The following is a 16,706-nucleotide window of genomic DNA, read 5'->3' as shown; positions in this document are numbered from 1 at the left end:
GTTTTTATTATCACTCCCCCCCCCCCCCCCCCCAAAATGTATTTGAATCAAAACTTCCATTCCTTCCTACACGTCTGGTTCACATCTATGTGCAACAGTTTGTGTTTGATAAAGGAAACTAGGTCTGTTCACTAAGCATGCATCTTTAGTGTGGGTTTGAATAGGCCCTAAAAAAATATGCACTAGAACAGTGTTTTTTGTACCCAATAATAAAAACAAAAGAAATATTTTGAAATGGTATTTACCCCGTATCAAGGCATGTAGAAAAAAAAAAAGAAATCTACAAAATCAAATCCATAGCCAATGTGATTTATAGAAACTTTATGACTATTCTGAATTAACTGGCTGAAAATTTAAGAAATTAAAAAAAAAAAAAAATCGAACTTTGGGTAAGAATTAGGCAAGAACACACTTTTGATCATTTATGGTTCATTCTAACATAATAAGATGTTTAAATATCCCTAGAATAATCACCTAGATCTCTATGTTTCTCTTAAAGCATATGTTAAGTCACTTTGGCTTAGGGTTTTGGCATGGGATTTATAAGGGAGGATAAAATTAATAACAATCATTTTTAATTAGACAGAAAAACCATGTTCAGTATTTTGGATATATTTATCTATTTGGCTGGGGATCCACTTTAAAGAAAATTTCAGCTGCAGTTATTTGTATCACAAGATGTAGTGTAGTAGTTAAAACTCTGGATTCCCAGATAACTAAACACAAGTGTCAGCTGTTTACTGTACTGTTCAGCCTTCCATGGATTTAATGAGGTAAAGTAGACTAATGTATTATGCTTCTGTTTGCTACAACTATATTCAAGACAAAGGCTTGCTGATTGTTAAGATAAGTTCTTCCAATTGCTTCAATGAACTGCTTCCTGAAAAAAAAAAGTGTTTTCTTATTATGTATTTTGGTCACTGTATCCTAACTCTGTGTTTAAAATCCACAAGCCCAGAGAATGACAGCACTGAAAGCAGAAGTGACAAAAAGCTTATCACTTCCAGTTTTGTTCATTGCAGGGATGATCAGTGAACTGCTAATAGTTCTTCGCTTTCCCCGCAGACGAAGCACAGACATGGACATCCTGGTCCCCCAGGAGGGGCAGTAGAGCCCAGGAAACATGCAAGGGGGTGGGCACCTTCCACAAGCTGTAGAAGTGATTGTGGGATGTACAAAAAAGGGTTCATTATAGCAGGTGGCCATATCATGAAGCTAAACATACAGTATTTTGGAGCCTCACCTTTCCTTATGAGTTGTTTCATCCAAAGATCCACATCCGGTATTAATTGACTAATGTCACACTACCCCTCTGAAGAAATCCAATGTTGGGAGGAAACGCGTTAGGGAACGGGCGATGTTTCAGACACGGTAGCGTTGATTCCCTGCTGCTGAATGGTGACATTAGATCCACATCAGGTAATTCATACCGGATGTGGATCTTGGATGAAACTCAGAGAGGTGGAGCTTCCAAATATGTTTAGCATCATGATGTGCAATGAAATATCCATTGTTCCAGAGACCTATGAACCAAGCACACGTGAGTAAGGATGGATATAACACCTGTTTCCTTCCTTTGTGGAATACATGCTGCAAATCAATCGATTTAAATATGCATATACAGCTACTAGACACTTTCTAAACATGGTCTTCTCGTTTCAGAGGCAATTATTTTTTTGAAGCAAGTTCATGCAATTGATATTGGTGAATGTTGCACATGATGAGATGGAATCCAAACAGGTCTTTGCTGGCGAAATCGCAGGCATATGCAATTATCATTGGATAATGTGAAACCTTCTAATTGAGAGAAAGTTTGCCACTCTCACATTATCTAGAGAACTTATACAAAGTACTCTCATGCCTGGACTAGTTGATCTGCAAGCATTGAGTTGCGTAATATACGATATATAACGTATGAATTAATATACGATAGACTGCTGCTGTTTAGGCCTCATTCATACAAGAAGAAGCCGGCACGTACATCTCCGTGCAGGGCAGCTCCAGGGAAGAACAGGTGCTGCATGTGATTAGTACGCAGCCCCTGTCCTTGTCTATTGGAGTACGCGGCTGTACGCCGCCCTACGTTCACCTCAAGTGCAGGTCCGTACGGGTGCGGGTGTCCCTGGCTCGGCCGCAGACAGGATCCATCCCGCCAGCGTTCGAGTACACACACCCGCACGGACGTGCAGGGCGGGTGAGCGTATGGCGGCATACTCCAATAGAGGACAGGGACTATGTACTAATCACATGCAGCACCTGTCCTTCCCGGGAGCTGCCCGATACGCAGTACGGAGCTGTACATGCCGGCTTTTTCTTGTGTGAATGAGGCCTTAAGGGGTGGTTAATGAAACGTGTGCAATAAATTATGAATGTATGAACTTTTAAATAAGAAGCAGAAGAAAATGGAAAATTCATATGTTCTGTGCTGGGAATATTTATATTTATAATTTTTTTGATAGTTTTAAATAATTATGGGGTGATCTATATATTTAAACAAGGGTGATGAAGTTTGTTTCTATTTATTAATGTAGCAAACATTATGAATTGAGTTTTATATGTTTTGATACTGCTATTTCTTGGATATCTACAGTTTTAAGGGCTAAGGCTGTAATAATGTTTAGGAGGAGTTTAATTTCCAAAGGACATATGGATTTATTGTGTTATTCTATGGTATATAACCGGTTTTCCTGTATACCAAGTGACCTCTTGTCTTTGAAACACAATCATTTTTGGCATCCCTTCCTATTTTTTTTTTGGTTAGAAACTCCCTAAGGTTTCATTACTTCTAAAGGGATACAGACATGACCCCAATGACATTTTAATTTACAGTGATAACACACCACTATGGGACTTCATATTAAAAAATAGAGAAGCAGAAAAGGGAAACCACTGAATAAAAGGGTTTTACACAATAAACCTTTGAGTGCATACTGGATCCAATTTACAGTATTTTTTTTCAATGGTCCCTGTAGTTTCCAAGAGTATTAATAGGAAAAATAATATGTTCAGAGACACAACAACAGAAGATACATACCGACACTTGGGCAGCATCCATGTACTGTAGACCAAAATAATCAGTTTCCACTAAATCCAAATGGTATACAAGCTGGTCGAACAAATCTTGCCCTTTTGCTTGTTTCTGAAATACAGAAGATCACTACTTAGCACCTTTTTACTGAAAGTTTTGTTATTGTATACACACAAAATAATTTCAAGGCACACATTGGTTGTAATTTGCAACATACAAGTCTGAAAAAATTCAAATAACATATTATAATAGCATAACATAATAGCAACAATATGTTTTTTTTTAACATATGCCTTTTCTTTTTTATTCATGGAATGCTCCATTATACAAGTCATAACGAACTAGAAGTATGTCAAAAAGGAGAAGAATTGTAGGCACATAGGCAGGTAACATGTTAACCACTTGCTGACCAGGTGTTTAGACCCCCTTCCTGGCCAGGCCATTTTTCAGTATTCAGCACTGCAGTACATTGACTGACATTTATTCCGTCATATAACGCTGTACTGAAATGAAATTTTATACCATGTTTTTGGGGACACATGGATCTTTCTTTTGGTGGTATTTAATCACCACTGAGGTTTTTATTTTTTACTATAGTAAGGAAAAATTACAGAAAATTTGGGAATTTTTGTTTTGGTTTTTTTAACATTATGTTATAATACATTTATTATTACCCAATCATTTGGTAAAATATAAAAGACTGGGTCAAGTCGGGTAAATAGCAGAACACAGGGACACCGGCACTCCAATGTAAGCATGAAACAAAGTCTTATTTATTGCAGAAATACGTCATGTCACAAAGATGCAACAACCGTTTCGGGGGTCACACAGGATCCCCTTCCTCAAGCAATGACATGTGGCAGAGAGTACAGAAACACACAGTTTAAATAGCAACCACCCACAAAGCAAGGCCCAATCCAAACATTTTAGTGACTCAGTGACGTCATGTGTGACGTCACATTCTCGCCAGGACCCTTTCAAAATACAGTAGTAAAGCCTCAGAGGTAAACAAAGGAGATAAGAACATGCATGATCTGGAGTTTTCATATGTTACTAATCTCAATCTGGGCATTGTATGAAAGTATAGATCGAGTATGTAGTGTGAGCAACTTGTTGGTTATCACCTGGAAAAAATAGATGCGGCAGTAGAACCGCTGTTGTGCCGTTGGATCGGTCCGTCCTGATGTGTTGATGAAGTGATCCATAATCACGGGCTCAATATCAACGCCCACTGCTACCCTATTGGTTGGAGGCGTGACGTCGGCTGGGTTCCGCCCTGATTGCGGTAACCCAGTAACACCAGACACTATTCAGGCTAATACGAGTGAGGCGGCCTGAATACCGTGATTGTGGATCACTTCATCCACACATCAGGACGGACTGATCCAGCGGCACAACAGCGGTTCTACTGCCGCATCTATTCTTTCCAGGTGATAACCAACAAGTTGCTCACACTACATACTCGATCTATACTTTCATACAATGCCCAGATTGAGATTAGTAACATATGAAAACTCCAGATCATGCATGTTCTTATCTCCTTTGTTTACCTCTGAGGCTTTACTACTGTATTTTGAAAGGGTCCTGGCGAGAATGTGACGTCACACATGACGTCACTGAGTCACTAAAATGTTTGGATTGGGCCTTGCTTTGTGGGTGGTTGCTATTTAAACTGTGTGTTTCTGTACTCTCTGCCACATGTCATTGCTTGAGGAAGGGGATCCTGCTGTTCTATGACGGTTGCCATCAGTCGATCACCGAAGCACCCATTTGATTTTTCTTGGTGATAAGCGGTCAGGAGTGTGATGGGTTCATGGATCTACGTCGGGTAAATAGACACCAAATATGTCAAGTCTTAAAATTGCGCACACCCGCGAAATCGTAAAAAAATACCATACCCAAAATTGACAATGGGGACGCTTTAAAAGCTTTTACCGCTCATCAGTTTAGTGTTATCAGTGATTGATGGTATTGCTCTCATTGCAACGTCCGCTGCGATATGTAACATGTGCGGCGTAACGGACACAATAGTCGTTTTTGCACGTATGCGCGGGGACTGTGGGGTTTTTTTTCATGTTTTTTTCATGTGCGACTTTTTTTGCAACTTAAATTTTATTTTTCCTTTTTTTTTTTCCACTTAACTTTATTGTTATCACATAGGGGGCTAAGAGACCCTTTATGTGGTAGCATAGAGATGTGACAGGTCCTCTTTATGGAGACATCTGGGGTCCCCAAAGAAGCAGAGATCTGCTTCAATAGCTTCTCTCCAGCTTCTGAAGCTGGAGAGTGACAGCAGAATGCGGAAGTGATGTAATATACATCACTTCCGCATTCTGACACCGGAAAGGGGATCGGAGGGAGATTGTGTACCGAGCTCCCTCTGATCCCGTCACAGAGCCACCGTGCTGGTCCTAGGTTTGCATCGGGCACAGCGGAGCTCGGGACCAGTGGGAGGGGGCGCACAGACCAGCACCTTATACAAGCGATCCGCTGGCTGTATAGCCGGCGGATCGCTTGTATGTAAACAGGCATCACTGCCCGTTTTTAAACTTGGCAGTTTCCCGTGCCATGCATGCGAGTGGGCGGGGCCAACAGGCAGTCTCATCCAAGAATCCACCTCCCGGCCGGCCGTTGTAATTATATGGCCGGCTGGTAGATGGTTACAAAAAAAAAACGTAGGCATTTCTGTAAGAATATGCAAGCGCAACATTTCACCAGTGCATTTTTGTTTCATTAGAAGTAAATGATTTCAATTTCTTTGAACAGTACAAGTATACTTAAACACTTGAGTAAATGCTTATGGCAAGAAGCAAATAGCACATCTTGCCGTACACGGAATATGTCACAAGACTCCAGTAGCTGTCTTTACAGCACATTAGATATTAAACGCCTATCCAATCAAAGTGCAACTTCCAAAAGTTACTTTAAAAACGATTTACATACAAGACCTTTTAATATGAATGACACCTCGATGGAAAGTGGGAGATCTATTTTCATATGGCTATCACATCAAATTCTAAAGTGACAGTATAGCCTTACCACAGCCATACCACTGCTCAACTATAACAACAAACACACCTTTAGAAATGTTTAGTAATGGCAAATCTACAAACTGATTCTTCTAGATAATTGCCGGGCTTTTTATTTTTTGCACACCTTTTTTTTCTTTTCCTCCCTATTCTTCTCACAGTGGCCATTTTAACTAACGGAAGGTTACTAGATCCCCCTTTACTTCCTGGAACTCTGGCACATGTGACTAGGACATGTGACCACACACATCTCAGGGGAGGACAATCCCTTTCCCTGAGATCTCCTGAGATTACAGTTGAACTTTTCCCAGCAATGCTCTGCTGATGTAACTTTCCCAGGATGCAATGCTTGGGCACAATTACATGATTTGTGCCAAAGTGGACCAGGAAGAAAAAAAGAAATTGTAAGTAAAACAAAAATATATGTTTGCTTAGCTAATGAATGTAAGATGATTTCATATCAGCACGCAGATGCAGAATGTGCATTGTACTCTGAAGCAAGTACACCAAAAGTGAACTAGAAAATAAGTCCAACCTCCAAAATGCATTCACGTATTTAACTCAGGGCTCGACAAATCTCAGACGCTAGGTCGCTATGGTGACCTGAAATTATATCCTGGCACCTGGGCTTTTGTCAGCCCATTTGCTGTCCCCAGCTGCCAACTCCGCTGCCGAATCAGCTCTGCTCCTCCTGTTCTCCTCCTTCCTGGGCACCGGCTGCAGCGGTCTGTGTCCCCTTCGATCCCTTGATGCTCACCCTGCCTGCATCAGCAGAGGGAGCAGGGATCGAAGGGGACACAGACCGCTGCAGCCAGCACCGAGCGAAGAGGACAGACCACTGTCAGCCGCTGTGCCCCCTCTTCAGATCAATTGCCAATCCAATGGCCAGCAGCAATAGTGAGCCTGCTATTGATTAGTTTAAATTGCAGTAGCCAATAATAGGCTGGCTATTGCACCCATTCACTGCCGATCAGCAAAGGAGCGAACCTGAAGGAGAACTTTCTCCTTCAGTTCCCTCCTTTGCTGAATGACAGCAGGCAGTAGATGGGTGCAATAACCAGCCAGCCTGCTATTGCAATCTGAAATAGCCAATAGCAGGCTGGCTATTGCTCTCAGCCACTGCCTGCTGTGCATGCATTCAGCTGCTTCGGCAGGCAGCTTTCATTCCCCAGCTAAAGCTATTGAAGTGGAAAGGTGACACTAGGGGTCCAATACTATTGTTACTAACAGAAGCACAAGCCAGGTGCACCTACGTACGGAAATGATGATTGCACTGCACGTCAGGTATCACCGTGTGCGCCAATTAAAATTTTAATTGAAAATTACAACGGTCATTGAAAATAAAGCTTTTTTTTTAAATAAAGGCTCCTAACTGGCTTTCTAACTTTGTTCCCCATTGTCTCTGTATGTGTTGTAAAGTAGCTATCACTCCAAGCTTGCTCCCGTGATGGACTACAATACAAATGAATAAACTAAATGTGACATTGTAGTCCATCACAGAAGCGAGCTTGGAGCGGTGGCTACTGTAGCCCTTGCATAATTTGTGAAGGAAAACACCACTGAATTTAAATCATTTTTGTATACCTGCCTGAAGTATAAATTTAAACCCAACTGAAAATCACTATCATGAGAAAAATAATGCTATGCATAGAAACATCCCAAATAGCTGCATTGCTTTTGAAATAAAATTGGCATGTGAAAAATAAAAGGTTGGTGAACACTGAAGACATTTTTTAAGTAAATAAAGCATGTATTTGTAAACCCAAAATGTATTTTTAGTATTTTTCGTATATTTAGAATCTGTATACAGTTTTTTTAGGCAGTTCATTTGTTTGTGAATCTGTTGCAAAATACCTCTACCTGGAGAGCCTGCTTCTATTGGGCTGCTAACAACAATTTGTTTAACGTGTATGTAAAACAATCAACAAACTTTTCATATTTGCTACTTTTTGGTCCCTTAAATAAACAAACAAATCAAAAGCAATGTCTGTGGGGAGAGCTCCGATTCTTTTTGGGAGTTCATTCACACCAGATGTGTTAGGGCTGTGCTGGGCATTTTTTTTCCAGAGCAGCCCCAATGTAAGACAAGGCGCTTTGCCTTGTCACGGATGGGCACCGTTCACAGCACTTCATTATGGTGGTGTGCACTGAAAGTAATGCATGCAGTACATTTTTCAGCACGGGGTGATGCAACCCCGTAAATCTGCATTGTACCGCACTGTGCCCATAGAACTTACTGAAATATCACTTATAACATTTCAATAAAGTTCTAATAAAAAGTAAACTGTGCAATGTGCCAAGATTGGCATATCAGCACTGTGCCTTGCAAAGTATTGGAAATATGGTCCACAAAAAATGCACAAGGTGTCACTCCACAAGAGAAAATTAAAAGCCAAATGCATTGCTGGCAGATCAGCAGGTGTCTATGTACTTGCTTAGTACAAATATACTAAAAATACATTTTAGGTTTGACATGCCCAAAAAAATGCAACAAAAAAACATAGAAACACCAGCCAAAGAGGAAACTGAAATAATTAACCTGTGTATGTTTACCCATATGCGCCAGTATGCACATGTTTACACAAGTCCAGTGTATACCCACGTGAAGCCATTTATTTCTATAAAAGGCTGCATGCAGTGACTGCGCCCCCCTGGAATGGAAAATACAAAAGAATTTACATGAACCTGAAACAAAAATAATCTTAAAAGGAGACCCCTGCAACATATTCTCACAAGCAGAAACACAGCTGTATTAAAAACAAAGATGTTAGTAGCATAAATTTGCAGCAAGTCTATGTGGAAGCCACACTGCCCCATCAAGCCCTCTCTGTACAGTATAATATATTTCAGTGGCTGCTATGGGACCTAGGGGCGGAACGGGGCCCCCATTGGGTTGTTGAGGGAAACAAAACATAGAACATGTTAAGATAACACAATACTGTATCATTAAGGGTTGGAGTGGTCGCAGTGGATGACATCCCTAATTCTCTGTAAAGTCTACAGTGAAGGAAAGCGGACATCAGATTTATTTATTTTTCCCAATAAAAATATGCAAAGTCCAATTACTTTCCAGTTAATCAATTTCTTTTTAAATTTTGTTTTGTGAAGTTCAAATTTGAGAAGATCCTGAAATTAAACGTGTTTACTTAAATATTAAAACGTTAGGATGTTGTAGTTTCTGTGGTCACCGTTCCAGTTTCACTCAATGTTGATATTGTTCTAGTGAACACTCTGCATTACAGTAAGCTCATTTGGCTTTTGAGTTTGCTCTGGCAAGTAATCTTTGCCAGCATAAGCAGAACGTAGAAGAATCTGAAACAGGTACACATAAAGCCTTGTTAAGCTATGAGGAGAAAGAGAGAGCGTGAGAGAGAGAGTGGGGTATCATGCCGTGATCCAAAGAAATCCAGGAACAAATGAGAAAGAAAAGTAATTGAGATCCACTAGTCTGGAAAAGGTTATAAAGCCATTTCTAGAGCTTTGGGACTCCAGCGAACCACAGTGAGAGCCATTATACACACATGGCGAAAACATGGAACAGTTGTGAACCTTCCCACGAGTGGGCTGCCAACCAAAATTACCCCGACTCATCCAAGAGGTCACAAAAGACCCCACAACAACATCCAAAGAACTGCAGGCCTCACTTGCCTCAGTTCAGGTCAGTGTTCATGACTCCACCATAAGAAAGAGACTGGGCAAAAATGGCTTGCATGGCCAAGACGAAAACCGCTGCTGAGCAAAAAGAACATAAAAGCTAGTCTCCGTCATGCCAGAAAACATAGTTACATAGTATTTGAGGTTGAATAAAGACATTAGTCCATCAAGTCCATGTAGAGGTCATCGTTATGAATCTAGGTCTTGGATTTGATTAGGTAGCCCGTACACATGAGAGGGTTTACTAGGGGAGAATGAGAGCTTTAGCAATACACCCAATGTTATCCACTAGGAACACACAATAATTGCAGCAGCAGATGGGTGTCAAAAGCCCCAGGACCACATTATTCCCACTGAGGGCATCGTTCCCAAATGCTTTCTGCTACTAGAAATTAGACAGGAAATCACAAGGCCGAAGGCTGAACAGAAATACATCCTTGTTGATCAGAGTTCTCCTTAAAGAAGGTCAGCAGATCTGGTTCCCCTCTCTCCTAAATTCTCTTCATTCCACTGCTTCTTTCTAGACCTTCATTACTCTGCACCCTCCACCTCTCAGCCATGATCTTTTATGGTGTACAAGTAGTGAATGGAATCTACAAGGTATCTCTCGTGTTGAATAATATTCCCTCATTTATGGAAAAGCCTCTTCTCAATAGATAAATATGACATCTCATTAACTTCCCTGGACAGGTGTTCTACTTATCAAAACTTGAAATAATAGGCACACTTGTTGAATTCTCTTAAGGTTATGACAAATGCACATTTCCATTATCTTAACACAGTCTCATCATTGCCTTCATTTGTCTTTCAGATATCTCAGGTGACTCACTTCTTGCTTATATGGTAAGGTCTAGTTGCTTTGCAGCTCCAGAGAACAATAGTATCCATCTACCAAACCTTTGGGGGCATTACAAGTCTTATAACATAATAATATAATAACATTATTAAGGACCTTACAAACTAAAATATCCATTTATCCCTTTTCATTTTCTGCCAACAGAAGAGTTACCTTCCATTTCTCCACTCATTAAAGAATGACTCCGGGGAACATTTTTATTAAAGCTTGCAGTGGGGCTACCCCTGCCCGGGTTACCTGCTTGTTTGTGTCTAGGTGCTAAAAATAAATAAATAGATCATTCGAGCCGGCGTGTTCTTAGATCAATCTCAATCCCTAGAACCTCCTCCGCATATTTCTAAGAATCCCTGTGTCATCACATTCTATATAAGTGTATAGACGTGAGGACACTGAGGAACATTACATCTGTGAAGCGGAGGAGGAGGCACGCTTCAATGACCAGAGAAGCTGGTGAGTGTGTGTATGTGTACATACACTGAGTGGCCAGATTATTATAACCACCCCATCAGTACTTCGTTGGGCCACGAGATGACTCCACAAGATGACTTCGTTGGACCGCCTCGTGACTCCACGAGAGGTTGAAAGGTAATGCGAGGAATCAGACAATGCACTGTTGCCCTTCTGTTGTCTTGTACCAGTCTTGCCACTCTCCGTTCTGCCCCAACATTGACTAGTCGCTCACGGCCACCATTTGCACATTCAGACCCAGATTTTCGGCTGACAGTCCAGTCTTAAACACTTTAACAACAGCTGCTCTTGAACATTTAACGAATTCTGCTGTTTTGCTGATATTTGCTCCATGGCTCATCGCACGTTCAAAGGCTGTTAAATCGCGTTGTTGACCCATATCTTCAGTATACAAAATCACTTCTACTGTCGTGGTAAACAACTTGCTTCCCTATTTATAATGGTCTGGCCCTCTAGCAACTTCAGCGCGAAATTATAGCTAATTTGCCTACAAACGTCAGGTGGTCATAATAATCTGGCTACTCAGTGTATATATAGATATATCTTGAAAAATCCGCTCGTCCTCTCGTCTGTGACGAGATATACACTATATTGCCAAAAATATTGGGACGCCTGCCTTTACACGCACATGAACTTTATCTTTTAATCTATAACAAAAACATTTTTTAGCACATAGACAAAAACGTGAAGTTAATCCTTGCAGTGTTTTTTTTTTTTTTAAACAGGAGGAGATAAAGCTCAAATCAACATAATGAATCTAGGATGCACAACAAAAAAAGTGCATAACCCACCAAAATGTATATTTCATTAGCTTTGTATAGAGTGAGGAAAGTTTATAACTAGAGATGCTCCGATACCGTTACAAGAATCGGTATCAGCGGTGATACCAAGTATTTGCATGAGTACTCGTACTCGTGCAAATACTCCGATACAAAAAACGAGTACCAGTGCCACGTCCGCCATCTTCAAGGATCCGAAACCACCGCACACAGGACCTCCATAGCACCTTTAATGAAACAAGATGGCCGCAAACTCCTCCTCCACGGGCGAACGGCCGTAAGTAAACTCCGCCTCCAAGTCTGCAGTCATCTCCATTCTGGCCTCTTGTCCCGCTGATTGGCCGATTGGATGATTGACAGGCTTCCTAGTCAGGAGTGACTGGTGAGGAAGCCTGTGAATCATCCAATTGGCCAATCAGCGGGAGAAGAGGTCAGGTCAGAATGGAGCAGATGACTAGGCTGATGCAGACGGAGAAGACGACACAGCAGGTTAGTACTGCAGCACCGCATGGGGGCTGGGCACAAAAATGCTGTTTAGCTGTATATTAAAAAAAAAAGACATTAAGAAATAACTATATAGATATTGCTCACTAAGGCTTGTATTCCCCCTAGTGGGGAACATAGATGAGCACATGTCCAGACGCCAGACCAGAACACTGTATAGTGTGGCACAGCTATATCCAATTCTGCATATCTGGCTTTATATTATAAAAAAAATTTAATAATAATATAAAGCCAGTTATACAGAATTGGATATAGCTATGGCACACTATACAGTGTTCTGGAGTCTGGACATGTGCTCATCTATTTTTCCCACTATGGGGATACAAGCCTTAGTTAGCAATGGCATGATCTAAATATTCAGTTCATTATTCAATGTCTTTTTTTTATATTATACATTTTATAATATAAAAAAAGACATTGAATAATGAAATGAATAGTTAGATCATGCCATTGCTAACTAAGGCTTGTATCCCCATAGTGGGGAAAATAGATAAGTACATGTGCCAGAAATTAGAGGAAAACTTCAACTTGAACACAGATGGCAATACAAAGCTAATGAAGATCCTAACTTTCCCCTACCCCAATAATAAGTGTTTTTATTACATTTGTGCCCGTTAGTGATGTCTGCTTACTTACTGTCCTGGTGACAACATTGGTACTAGGACAGCAATGAGGGAAATCTGAATGGGGCCACAAACCGAAAAAAAACAGACAGGGGTTCTAAACCTTCCCTATTCTGCGTTTTGACCGGATATTAGAGGTGCACTGAAATTAAATTTTGAAACCGAAAAAAAAAATGTGTCAGGCCGAAACCAAAAATTATGTTTTCTCTAACATTTGTTATTGTTTTGTTTTTTTTAAATAAAAAAATGTTTTCCCCAAAACTTATTTTTTTAATATATTTATGTAATTTAATAAACAAAAATTTTTGATATTTCCCTTTTAAAAGAGAAAAAGAGATCAGTCCTCAATCTCTTTTTTGCAGCCCCTGTTATAAATGAACAGAAAGCCTCTATACTCCGTGTCCCTGTTCATTCATAACTTCTGGAGATTGTGAAGGGAATTTATCAAAACTAGAGCAGACAAAATCTGGAGCAGCTGTGCATGGTAACCAATCAGCTTCTAACTTTCATTTTCAAATCCTAACTGAACAAACTGAGGAAGCCTTCCTTTTCATTCATAATTGGGGACACAGTAAACATACTATGTCCTCAATTATTTACAAGCAGTCAGCGATCAGCTGATCACTAACTGCTTGTACCCACTGTCCATCTTGACTCGCTGCTAAGCCAACAGTGCAGGGAAGAGAGCTCAGTCTATTTTGACAGCTGAGTCCTCTCCCGCACCGCCGGCTCGGCCTCCTGTGACAGCTGTCTCTGCCATCACATCACTCTCCATCCTGATTTGTCAGAGGAGGCCGAGCAGGGCGCCTCCTGTGGCTCACATCGCTCTTCTCCCCGCCTCACTCTGCTGCCTGAACGTTTCTCTCCCCCCACTTGACGCTGCGCTGTGTCAGAGGAGGCATAGTGCAGCGCCAGCAGGGAGGAGAGAAACGAGAGATGCACCGAAAGATTGTACTTTCGGTATTTTCCAAAAGTGCCATTTGCGGTCACTATTTTTTGGCAGCTGAAATTTCGGTGCATCCCTACCGGATATATACATTAATCTGCTCAAAGTTCTGCAGCTACCTTGTAGATGGTCTCAAACAACAGATACAGAGTTTACAGGTCAGCTTTTAATATAAAAAGAATTAGCTGGGTAAGTATAAAAAAAAGGTGTAGCAAATAAAAGTCTTCCAAGTCTTCAAGCAAATGTAAATTAGTAAAGAAAAAAAAAAGGAACTTTTTGGGGTAATGTTTTTGTGCTTGCAGCCGCTGTTATACATGTAATGTTAGGAATATTCAGATGAGAAGAAAGAAATTTACATTAAAAACCTCTGGAAAGAGCATTCATATAACGGATTTTAACTCAGAAGGAATAATCTATATATTCCAATGTCCTTGTTGGTTATCACTACATTAGACGAACAACCAGAAAACTGGGTATTAGAATTAGGGAACATGTATATAACAAAGAAGGATTTTGAGAAACACTGTTTTCAAACATTTCCTTCTACATTATAAGGACCCAAATGGTTTTTGATTTTAGGGAAAACCGTGAGCACTGAAGAGGTGGAAACTGAAAGTGGGAATTAGCCCTCAAAAGGACTCAGTATGGATATTGATTTTAAACTGTCTTTACAGTTATGCCGATTGCTGCTTTCCTAGATGAGAGTAGAGTGGCTGGTTACCATGGTGAGGGATAAACAATTTTTGCCTTAAAAGAGCATTGGGCATCCCTCTTCTCCATGTCCCTGACAAAGTTTTTGTGACTTATCTCAGGGCATATATCTTTTACCAACACCCAATGCTTTTAACAAGGATAGGCATTGAGAGGAAATTATTCTGGTATCTGATCTACAAGGCCATATAAGCAGGCTAAGTATAAGTTGACAGCTTTGGTTTTCCAAGATCAGAAGAGACAAATTCTTATTAGGTTTTCTTTGCAAATATGAAGAGTTTACCGAATAAAAACTACAGAAGGGGGAAGTGGTTTTTAAACAGAAAAGATGCAAGGCAAAATGCTGTCACGCACAAAACAAACCTAACCTTAACCACTTGCTGACCGGGGTGCTTATACCCCCTTCCTGACCAGGCCATTTTTCAGTATTCAGCGCTGCGGTACTTTGACTGACATTTATTCCGTCATGCAACGCTGTACTGAAATTAATTTTATACAATTTTTTGGGGACACACCGATCGTTGCCCCATACAAGCGATCCGCCGGCTCTATAGCCGGCAGATCGCTTGTATGTTAACAGGCATCGCTGCCTGTTTTTAAATATTGGGCATTTCCCGCTTGCGCGCTAGGGGGCGTGTCTGAGCGGACGTCTAAAGACACCTGTTTAGATCTAGAGAGCTCCCGGCCGGCCGTTTAACAACGGCAGGCCGGGAGTTAGTTAAAGAATATCCAAGCACAAAACAAAAAATTTACATATTGCCAATCCTTAAATGTGGTGGCTGCATTAGTTTTCTTTTTTGGGCTTTCTTCCTTTATTTTTATCTGGTGATCCAGTCAGTAACACATTTTCCGTTCCCGCTTTATGGAGGAGCAACAATGCTATCCTTGGATAGCAGGATTGTCAACCAGTGGGAAAAAAATAATTCAAAAACACATTGCAGTAAAATCACGGTAAAACGCATCGCATTGCAACTGCGCAGACGCACACAGTTCTGGTGTGAACTAGCCCTAACACTTTCTAAGCAGCAACAGTTTTCCACTTTTCGGAGAACGATCATAAAACCATACTATGATTTTTTTTTTCATATTGTCTATAGCATTTAGAAAGAATGCCAATCTTTCAGCAAATTACAGCTTATTTAATTTAAAAAAGTCACAAAAGTAGTAAAAGATTTTAAACAGACCATTGGTCACTTTGAGAAATTCACTGTGCACTTCACACTACATTTGTCAATGGGGCTCTACTAGGTAATAGTATTAAATGCACATCTGTAAATCACGAGGACCTGGAACAATAACAAGATGACAGGTGACCCCGAATAACACTAGGTATGTATGGAAGCTAACCGGTACAGACTGTCCAAAGCTTCCTTTTATGCTCCCTGGCCCACTCTGAAAGCTAGGATTGCAAGACTGCATGTAGATTAGGTATCCTGAATGGACTGGGTTGGCAGGAACTGCATGCACAGTTAGTGGCATCTAAGCATTTCAACTCTGCAACCAGGCTAGTTGATTCTGTCCTGCTCTGGTTGTACTGAAGAGACAATGAGGAGGCAAACATTTAAGCAGTTTGCAAAACCCTTTTCTGTACATGCCCATGGTATTACTAGCCATCAGGTTTACATACCCAGGAACAAAAAAATTCGACATACCATCTCAGGAGACCATTATTTCTTAGGCTGCTGTAGTAACATACTATTTCGTGTAAGGAGATTGCATCTGGGTATATCAGCATCTGGGAGTTGACCAAGATCAAATATAGAGATACTAATAAGTTATCACAGGCAGCCATTACAATCTTGGAAGGGTAATTTATATATTTATGCTCATTCATTTACATCATAGCACAGACATTAAAAGTTTACTATTGACATCAGTTCCTACTAAAGAGAATATGGGATAGTCAATTCTCACGTTAATGTAAAGCCTGTTTACAGAACTCAATACAGGCAGAAAGCAAGATTAAAAAAAATATATATAAAAATCGCCACAATGTACTTTACAGCATGCATTATGTGAGGATTAAAGTAGCTCTAAACCCAAAAGCTCTGTCAGGGCGGGGACAGAGGCGGAGGGCAGAGAGGCAGCGGCCGGGGACAGAGGCGGAG

At 40.7% G+C, this 16,706-nt stretch overlaps 1 protein-coding gene across 1 annotated transcript in view; it reads right to left on the bottom strand.

Moving 5' to 3' along the window:
- Positions 1-16,706, bottom strand: part of EPB41L4B (erythrocyte membrane protein band 4.1 like 4B) — a 129,175-nt gene that overhangs the window by 62,205 nt on the left and 50,264 nt on the right. The window contains exon 2 of the mRNA XM_018560667.1: positions 3,035-3,139. Coding sequence (XP_018416169.1) covers positions 3,035-3,139 — 105 coding nt within the window. The remainder of the gene's footprint in view (positions 1-3,034; positions 3,140-16,706) is intronic.

Source organism: Nanorana parkeri, unplaced genomic scaffold (genome assembly GCF_000935625.1).
Source record: "Nanorana parkeri isolate BGI_ZX_2015 unplaced genomic scaffold, ASM93562v1 scaffold471, whole genome shotgun sequence".
In the NCBI taxonomy this organism is placed as follows: Eukaryota; Metazoa; Chordata; class Amphibia; order Anura; family Dicroglossidae; genus Nanorana; species Nanorana parkeri.
Note: the sequence above shows the minus strand (reverse complement) of the source record. Positions and strands in the feature narration are given on the sequence as shown.